At 41.2% G+C, this 9,812-nt stretch overlaps 1 protein-coding gene and 1 non-coding gene across 2 annotated transcripts; both read left to right on the top strand.

The window, feature by feature from the left end:
- Positions 1-2,125: 2,125 nt before the first annotated feature.
- On the top strand, positions 2,126-6,732 carry LOC136462649 (ruvB-like protein 1). The gene is made up of 12 exons (XM_066461717.1): positions 2,126-2,245; positions 2,364-2,552; positions 3,114-3,245; positions 3,413-3,562; positions 3,873-4,028; positions 4,811-4,945; positions 5,037-5,102; positions 5,304-5,410; positions 5,541-5,640; positions 5,725-5,816; positions 6,088-6,157; positions 6,247-6,732. Exons 1-12 carry the CDS (start codon positions 2,165-2,167, stop codon positions 6,334-6,336), a joined length of 1,368 nt encoding a protein of 455 aa, XP_066317814.1. The 5' UTR covers positions 2,126-2,164; the 3' UTR covers positions 6,337-6,732.
- A 506-nt stretch (positions 6,733-7,238) lies between these two features.
- Positions 7,239-7,343, top strand: LOC136468342 (U6 spliceosomal RNA). Its single transcript, XR_010761845.1, has one exon. It is a non-coding gene; the product is annotated as a U6 spliceosomal RNA (small nuclear RNA).
- Positions 7,344-9,812: the final 2,469 nt, after the last annotated feature.

The following is a 9,812-nucleotide window of genomic DNA, read 5'->3' as shown; positions in this document are numbered from 1 at the left end:
GCAATGTAAAGATAGCGAATGAATTTCTTGAAGGAAGTATTCTGTGGAAGTAGCTGTTCATACTCTTTCTAATCCGCTCAAGCACGGCGTTAGGGGAGGAGCCTTGTGTGACCTTAAAATTCAAAGTTGCCCAAGCTCCTCGCACTCAGCCTGGAATAACCGAGTAAGATCACGAAAGCTTTTTAACAAAATTCGATTGAAACTGAGAAAATAATAATCAGTTTTTTTGTCATCATAAATAAATCGGTAACCGAGTCAAAGAGAACTGATCGAAACAGAATTTCTTTTGTCATAATTTCGAATTTAAATATTTAAAATAATATCAAAAATAATATCGGTTTTTTATATATACTAGCAAACATACTCGTGCGTTGCAACAGGAGGAAATGAAAACTTGTATCTTTTTTTTTGAGAAAAAACTTGTATCTCTACTTAGCTAGTAATATGTATATTTTCCATTTAATCCATCGGCAATGAAGCAATAATTACATTAGGACATTGACCGTCTATAAAAGTGCAATTTAGAATAATGCCAGCCAAATTAGCAAATTCCTTATGTCCTGCAAAATCAGTAGAAATATACAAAAATTCTTAATTATTCATGAATGAGCGGGGAAGTTCAGTGGAAAAGAGGAATCCCTGTAGGCAGCCCGCACCTGCACCTTCTCCGCTCGCCTCCCCACCCTAACAGGTTGTCGTGGCCGCCTCGCTCTCCGGCCACCAACACCTCCCGCGGCGTCAAATCTGCTGGAGGCACAACCCCCGCTGCCGCTTCCCGGTTAGATTGGACAATAAATTACCCAAGATTTCTATTCATGATTTAATTAATTAGACCATTATCTAATCTAGGTTATAATAAGAATAATTTTTATTCTTAATCAAATTACATCAATAATTTATTAGTAGGAATATTTGATTATTAAGGATTAGGGAAGGATGAAGGATCCAAAGACCCATAATACTGTGTTTAAATTTTTTTATGTTTATAAGAAAAATTATGAGAGAATTGGGAAAGGGCATGAACGGACTTGATAGTCCAGAATAGGAAAAAAAAGGAAAAAGAAGAAGAAAAAAACAAAAAGAGGAAATCAGGAAAAGAAGTGGAACGAATACAAAAATGAAAAACGGATCAGACACAGTAACTGATCGGAGATAGTAAAAAAAAAAGGCCGAACAGATGATGGAATAGAAAAAGAAAAAAGCCAGATTTACTCTATATAGTAATCGTATGGGGTTTGGATTTTTTTTTTTGCGTAGGAGTATGGACTCTTTGGTTAAACATAGATCATACACAACGTAATACATTTTGAAATCCGACTCCGTATCGCGTTAGACAAGAGCTATTCTAACTCATATGAGCACGGGTTGTATATATATAAGTCCGAACGGAAGAAACTCTCTATTATTCGGTAGTTAGAAGGAGAAGGATAAAAAATAGATGGACGAAAAAAATAGTCAGAAATTTTACCTCTTTATTGGCCCTGTTCGGCTTACCTCATATTCAGTTTGTTCGTTTTTTTTAGCCGGAACAATGTTTTTCTCTCATAACAATTCAGCCAGAACAGTTTTTTCAGCCCGTTTAAGACCAGCGAACGGGCCATTATTAGATATAAATATAGAGAGAGTTTTTCCTACTCCCTATTAGTCCCTCCTCCCATGAACGCAGGAGGCAGCCGGGCCCGGTTAGCGGAGCTAACGGGTTAAGAACTTGACCCGGGCCATGTTTAGTTCGCCCGATTCGGCGACGCCGAATTTACCGTTGCGCACCGTAGCGCGCTGTAACGTTTCGTTTGTATTTTGTAATAATTGTCTAAACATTGACTAATTAGGATCAAAACGTTCGTCTCGCAAAGTACAATCAAACTGAGCAATTAGTTTTTGATTTCGTCAACATTTAGTACTCCATGCATGTACCGTAAATTTGATGTGACGGAAGATCTTCTTTTTTAATAGTGCCAAATTCAGGAGTTTGGGTATCTAAACACCCCCGTTTGTACCTAGCGTCGGTACGCGTGGTATGCGTATGTACGTGAATTAAAAATTAGCGTAGGGTACCTAGCGTCCCCGCTTCCGCTCCCAGCTCAATTTTGTTGCGGCGGGGGAGCAGCTCTAGAGAAAACAGAGAGCGCATAACCGGCGGCGGCGGCGAGGGGCGGTAGCGGCGATGAGGATCGAGGAGGTGCAGTCGACCTCGAAGAAGGAGCGCATCGCCACCCACACCCACATCAAGGGCCTCGGCCTCGACGTAGCTGCCCGCTCCTCCTCCTTCCCCCTCTGGGTTTTCTAGGGTTTTAGCTCTTCTGTGTGTTTGCGTACTCCTCACTGTTTTTTTTCCTGGTTTTCTTATTGTGGGAGCGGAGCAGGCCAATGGGATGGCGATTCCGTTGGCGGCGGGGTTCGTGGGCCAGGCGGCGGCGCGCGAGGCGGCCGGGCTGTCGGTCGACATGATTCGCCAGAAGAAGATGGCCGGCCGCGCGCTGCTCCTTGCGGGCCCGCCCGCCACGGGCAAGACGGCGCTAGCGCTCGGCATAGCGCAGGAGCTCGGCAGCAAGGTCCGTGCGCCCAGTTGCTCCTTTGTTTCACACATATCAGCTGTTCATTGTGGTGGTAAAGCTAGGGTTTATTACTTCCCCTTTGGCTTTGTTGTGGGTCATAATGTCCCATACCAATATCCTGCCACTGTAACAATATATGGATTGTGGTCTGCACATTTGTAAGAAAGAGGGCCAAATTTAATCTACTAGTTTTCTATATTGATGACTGACTGTATCAGATTTTCGTCTACTCAATTCCTGTATTGGACCATGGTTGTGGAGATGAGGATAGGTTCTGATAACTGTGGGCTGTCTTCAGTTAATTACCCTGTTTATTATAGATTATTACCCTATTTGGTGAACAAGAAGCTCTGGATGGGCACAACAAAAAAACTGTTTAGCTAGTTCATAGGGATCTTGAGGTATTTTAGCATACTTAATTAATGTCATTTTTGTTCAACTAGCTGAATTGGTTTGTCTGTAAACGTTATTGATGTTGCTAAGGTGTAATGCTTGCTGAATTTACTGTAGAGCTTATGTCGTAATCTAATGTTTCCTTCCCCTGTCACTACAATACAGGTCCCTTTCTGTCCTATGGTAGGATCAGAAGTGTACTCCTCAGAGGTCAAGAAAACTGAGGTGCTGATGGAGAATTTCCGTAGAGCTATAGGTTTGCGTATAAAGGAAAACAAAGAGGTCTACGAAGGAGAGGTAAGCAATGCATATATGCCCATACCCAAGTTAAACGTTAAATGGATACTAGGCTATAATTAGATTAGTGGTTTCCTTCATTTATCAACAGTTTCCATAATCGCTTTGATAGCTGATGTTGACTTCTTGCTTCTATAATAGATTTACCAATGTTGCTCTGTTCCTAGGTTACTGAACTTTCCCCAGAAGAGGCTGAGAGTACAACTGGTGGATATGCGAAAAGCATTAGCCATGTAATCATTGGCCTAAAGACTGTTAAAGGGACTAAGCAACTGAAGTTAGATCCCTCAATTTATGATGCTTTGATCAAGGAAAAGGTAACTTCCTACTTCCTTACCTATCCTGCTGGTGGTGGACTTTTGGATTAAGTTTTTACTCTTCAATAACAATAGGCAGTCTAATTGTTTCGTACTCGAAATAATGTCTTGACAAACATTTTAAATCTTCTAGGACTATTGATAATTTACTCTGGGAAAATTTTATGCTAACTCACTGTCAGATGTCCTGGTGCTGAGTAGCTCCTTAAACATTGAGAAGATGCACTATATTTGCTTTTTGGGTTACTGTATCTATTCTGCTATCTTCATTTGTTGCTTTAGGTTACTCATTGTCTGCATATGGATATAGGTGGCAGTGGGTGATGTTATATACATCGAAGCAAATAGTGGAGCAGTGAAAAGAGTTGGTAGATGTGATTCTTTTGCTACAGAATATGATCTTGAAGCTGAAGAGTATGTTCCTATCCCCAAAGGTGAAGTCCATAAGAAAAAGGAAATAGTGCAGGTATCATTCTGATGCTATCTTAATCATAACATTTCATTATTTTCTGCAGTGATCTTTTTCATGCAGTACCCTTCGTTAGTGAATGTTATCATGATTGAAGCAAATCTTTCCATTATTGGAACAGTATACTCCTCAAGATGCAACTTTGACCGATAATTTCTATCACAAATTGTTGACTAATTTCCTTCACAATATGTTGGTGAAAAGCTATAAGAATACAGTATTGCAAGTTGATATGTTGATGATAGCTTGCTACAATCAATTTTAGCTACAAAAAGTTTCTTGTACTTTCCCTGCAAAATTGCTGGCCACCTTGTTCATCTTTTTTCTGCTATAATGGAAGCTGCTTTTGTGGTTTACAAATCAGCTAGTTGGGAGGTAGTATAAGATGGGCACACCAGATTTCCAGAACAACAAATATTGAAAAGTTATAGGGCAATGCTAGTGACTGTTGCTTCCTTGGTAGAATAATATCTACATGGATAACAAACAATGGTTATGTGCATCACCATCGGCCATGAGCCCAAGTCCTTTCAACAAGAATCTCTTAGAGCTGATTAACTTGGTTCTATCATTGCTGCTTCTGCTACTGTTACATAGTAAATAAACAGTTGAAAGTTTGCTTTTAGATTACCTGATTGTTTATTATCACAAGGAGGATATTTTTCTTAATGCAATTTTTAATAAAAATTAATGCTTGTGTTTGCATCTCAACATGGAGGCTTCATGTATTCTATGCTCTTGTTCTGAAGAGGAAATAATCTTCTCATCATTTTATGCAGGATGTCACACTTCATGACCTTGATGCAGCAAATGCTCAGCCACAAGGTGGCCAAGATATTTTGTCCCTTATGGGCCAGATGATGAAACCACGAAAGACTGAAATCACCGAAAAGCTACGCCAAGAAATTAATAAGGTTTTCTTCTTCTTCTTTTTGACTAACATTTTTTTTTATTTTTTAGGCAGTATCGAATTTTCAGCTGATTTTTAATTTTATATGATGACAGGTGGTAAACAGATATATTGATGAAGGAATTGCAGAGCTTGTACCTGGTGTTTTGTTCATTGATGAGGTATTATTTTATTGTACTTGTGATTGAAAAATCCACCTGTCTTGTCCTAACAAAAAAAATTAAGTAGAAAGCGCATTTGATTTTGCTGATTGCTAAACATATTTTATCCGCCTAATGGTGCAGTGCCACAACTGTTGAACTTGATTGTGTCTGGCTGTCTTCTGGTTATTCAAAATCAATTAATCAAATATCTTTTTTCAGGTCCACATGTTGGATATTGAATGTTTTTCTTATCTTAACCGTGCATTGGAGAGCCCATTGTCACCAATTGTGATACTTGCTACGAATAGGGGAATATGTAATGTAAGGTAAGCAGTTTATTTGCAAGAGTACTCCACAGCTAACTTCAATACCCAGCATAAATCCGTACTTGTCTACTAAGTTGCACCTTGATTTATTAATTACTTGATTAATGAATCTTGTAATGATTTTATCCAGAGGAACTGATATGACAAGTCCACATGGTATACCAGTGGATCTTCTAGATAGGTTGGTGATTATTCGGACAGAAACATATGGCCCTACTGAGATGATACAGGTTCTTACTTATTTTGGGCATGATTTCTATCTGTTTTTTTCCTGTCCAGAATTTTCGCTAATCTTTGTTTGTTGCCCTTTACAGATATTGGCTATCCGAGCACAAGTGGAAGAGATTGATATTGATGAAGAAAGTCTTGCTTATTTAGGCGAGATCGGACAGCAGACATCTTTGAGGTTAGATTTTTGTATTCTTTGGTATTTTCCACGCATTTGATGGATTAGTTTTCAAATATGAGTTCAAATAGTTTTCAAATATGAGTTCAAAAGACACAAGCCCTTGGAGGTTAGGCACGTATCTTGTTGACCTGATCTATGATGTGTAATGGTTTGCGTTACTCTTAGAATAGATCTCACTGTAGTGTTCGATACTGCAAGCCGATTTCTCCTTCCCTCCCCCTCCATAACTAGTAAGAAATGATGGTAACAGATCTTATTCTCTTTGCAGACATGCTATTCAGTTGCTATCACCTGCCAGCGTGGTTGCAAAGACTAATGGAAGAGAAAAGATCTGCAAGGTATATGTACCGAGCTTTCATTCCTAGCTGATTCTTATTCTTGTTCTCGCAAGCTTATGATCTCTGAGCTTATATATGATCTCTATCAGGCTGATCTCGAGGAAGTTAGCGGGCTCTATTTGGATGCCAAATCCTCGGCTCGCCTGCTGCAGGAGCAACAAGAAAGATACATCACTTAGGTTTCTCCTGTCGTGGAAGCCTCGAAGAGAATGTAGGTGCAAGGTCAAAGCCATGTAGTTTGTGGCTTTGGTATCGATCTGCTTCACAGGTTCATATTAGTCTTGGAGAGAGCACATTTTGCGGGGGAATGGTTTGAATTTTGTAGTGCCTGCTGGTGACTTGTGTTGGTCTCCAGAGAAGACTTGGTTCCGGCATATTGCTTGTTCAAACACTGTTCACTGATTAGATTGGTCATCGGTGCAGGAATTGCCGTGTGTTTTTTACCCTTCATATAATCGATGTCCAGAATCTGTGTGCCCACGGGTTGTATTGGCCCTCATTGGTCACGACCCTAGCTTTGTAACCATGGATAGGATTTTTACAGAATGCAACTTCTATGGCTTTACTATTTCTAAATGTCCATAAAGCATAACGAAATGTTTTTTTTACAATATATAGAAATTTATAGAAAGTAGGCAGCTAGGCATGGTGGACTGTCTAGAGATACTGACTGCAATTGTTCCCGTAACCTTGTTTTTTGTCTCTGCTTATTTCTGAAAAAATATAGAGAACTGATATTGCTGCACGTAGTTCGTGTTTTGGCGAGAATCCGAAACTTTTCGTCATTTTAGGGGAGACAGAGTAGTACTATCTGCCCCGAAGTCAATCTCTTCTTCCTCCCAATCCCGTACAGATTAAAAAAAGGGAAAGAGGGGCCCATATCGAGCTCCCAACTAAATGGGCCGTGGAAAGCAAGCAGCCCACACGCGGCTCTAAGGTCCGTTGATATTGAATTGTGGAGCAACACTGCGGTAGGCAACTAACAATGCTGAATTAGTGCCACCTCAATGCTTAATCAGTGCCACCTCGCTAGCGCAAAGCCAGAAAGCTTTGGTTATAAGCTGGAATGCCCATCCTTACTCTTTCTATTTGGAGACATCTGATAAAATTAGAACGATACAAAGAAGATTAGCATGGTCCCTGTGCAAAGATGACACACATAAATCGAGAAATGGTCCAAATTTTTTTGAGGATGACACGCACAAATCGAGAAATGGTCCAAATTTTTTTTGAGAGTTTGCGCTCTAGACGGTCATTTTTGCAATATACTTTAGGTCAATTTTCTCTAGTTTTAGTGCATCCTCCTCTTAATTAGTTTTTTTAGAGTTTGCGCTCTAGTCAGTCATTTTAGCAATATATACTTCAGGTCAATTTTCTCTAGTTTTAGTGCATCCTCCTCTTAATTAGTTTTAATGCATGGCTGATGGACTTCATTCACCGCGCCCACGATAATGTTAGACAGATTAAGATATATACATTCTGATGAAATGGATTACCAGCCTTGCATACTATTCTCTATTTTTAATAAGCAGATTCATAACTACTGTTAACAGATTTAGGTAAGCAACAATAGTAATTCTTGATTCAGTACTGTTCTGCTCCTTGGATGAGTTTTTAAATCTTAAAACTATCTGATAACTAATAATGTTTTATTTATAATAATAATCTATCTACATTCTCTCCTTGGATGTGTCTTGCAAATCTGATAACAAAATTGAAAACTATCTAACAAGCAATGCTCCCCAATAACCTTCTCTTACCTTGTCAAACTATCTACATGGTTTCCTACCAAGTCTGAAAACAACAAAGTGAAGAAAAGAAAAGGAAGGCAGTAAACATTGGCCAGAACTTCATAGCCGTGCAGTCGTGCACTCCCGCCTCTTGGTTAGTGGAGGAGAAACCCTTGATGGCTTGGGCCTTGGGGTACACTATTCTCACTTGGTCCATATTTGCGGACAACCGAAGGCCAAGGGCCTGCTCCCGAGCCCAACGGGCTAACTAACAGCAGCAGACCTTAACAGCACGCGGGCAGGACCAGTCGACCAGAGATTAACAGCCATCGGTTTAGTACCATATCGGTTCTCCTCGGCCCGGGGTTCCTCCAAAAATGGCAATGGGGACCCACGACCCAACTGGTATTTACTTCTAGCTCCGCCCATTGCGGAACCCAAATTCAAAATAGATTTCTAACATAATACCTATAGCCTCCAACAGAGTACCTATATGGAAAAGACCAATTTTGTGTGTCAGGAGAGGCATAACCCAAATCTGAGTATCTTTTTTTTCAGAAGAGGTATAACCCAAATCTGAGTATCCTCTTTTCTGGAGACTCATTTGCAGAAATTGTTGTCCTTTTGGTCTTATTGTTGGAGAAGACTAAAAATAGGTATTGAACCATTTACCTCTAACATTACTCAAAGGACGAATATGTCTTGTATTTTGGGTCGCGGTTATTGGAGACCGTCTTAGAGTAGCAATATGGACTAAAACCACTACCATGAGTACATAAACGGAGCAAAACCTTCACCCACCGGATACCCGGGTACGGGGACGTCCTAGCAGTCCCCATACCCGTTTACCCGTGGGGGGCGGGCGACGCCATGCCAGCGACCGAGCACGGCAGCGTCGACGGACGGTGACAATCTTGCTTCTTGACCTTTCCTTTCATACGCTTTTGCTTTGCAGCTCCGATTCGCATCCCCTCACTAGCCAGCATCAACCGTGGCCGTCCCATTTCAATGGGACATCGAGGAGGACGCTGACCACCTACCGAAGCCGTCGGATCCTGAGCTCGTCGACGCCGTCCACACTCTGAAGCTGCAAGATCCGGATCCGGAGGGCACTACCACTACGTCTCCTCTAGTTTCGACTCAGGACCAAGCCGAAGACATCGTCGTCCCTCCACCTGCATCGAAGGCGAAGAACAGCATTGCCGGCGCTACTGCATCGAAGCCCAAGAACGGAGCCGCCGGCTGAAAGGTCCTAATATGGCTAGAGGGGGGGGTGAATAGCCTATTTAAAAATCTACAAATTAACTAGAGCAATTTGATTAGTATGACAAATAGCGTAATGCAAACTTGCTCTAGCTCTACAAGGGTTGCAAGCCACCTATCCAACAATTCTAGTTGCAATGATTACTTAGGCACACAAACTTGCTACTCCAAAGAGCTCAACTAGATGAATGTAAATAATAAAGCAAGCTCTCAATTCTAATTACACTAAAGAGCTTGTATCAACTAGTTTGCAAGAATGTAAACAAGTAAGTAGGGTGATTATACCTTCGTGTAGGGGATGAACCAATCACAAGATGAAGATCAAGCCAATCACCGGGAGAATGCAAATGACAAGAGACAACCGATTTTTCTCCCGAGGTTCACGTGCTTGCCAACACGCTAGTCCCCGTTGTGTCGACCAACACTTGGTGGTTCGGCGGCTAAGAGATGTTTCACAAACCTTGTTCACATGATAGGACACCGCAAGAACCGACCCACAAGTGAGGTAACTCAATGACACGAGCAATTTACTAGAGTTACCTTTCGGCACTCCGCTGGGGAAGGTACAACTCCCCTTACAATCACCGGAGATGGCCACGAACAATCACCAACTCGTGCCGATCCTCCACCGCTGCTCTAACCGTCTAGGTGGTGACAACCAC

The sequence above is a fragment of the Miscanthus floridulus genome, chromosome 7 (genome assembly GCF_019320115.1).
Source record: "Miscanthus floridulus cultivar M001 chromosome 7, ASM1932011v1, whole genome shotgun sequence".
Classification (NCBI taxonomy): domain Eukaryota; kingdom Viridiplantae; phylum Streptophyta; class Magnoliopsida; order Poales; family Poaceae; genus Miscanthus; species Miscanthus floridulus.
This window is presented reverse-complemented; position numbering and strand designations above follow the sequence as displayed.

Coding starts and splice junctions, on each gene's coding strand:
- LOC136462649 (XM_066461717.1), top strand. CDS start 2,165: ATGAGGATCGAGGAGGTGCAGTCGACCTCGAAGAAGGAGCGCATCGCC. Junction 5,641..5,724: donor GCCCTACTGAGATGATACAG/GTTCTTACTTAT, acceptor TGCCCTTTACAG/ATATTGGCTATCCGAGCACA. Junction 5,817..6,087: donor GGACAGCAGACATCTTTGAG/GTTAGATTTTTG, acceptor TTCTCTTTGCAG/ACATGCTATTCAGTTGCTAT.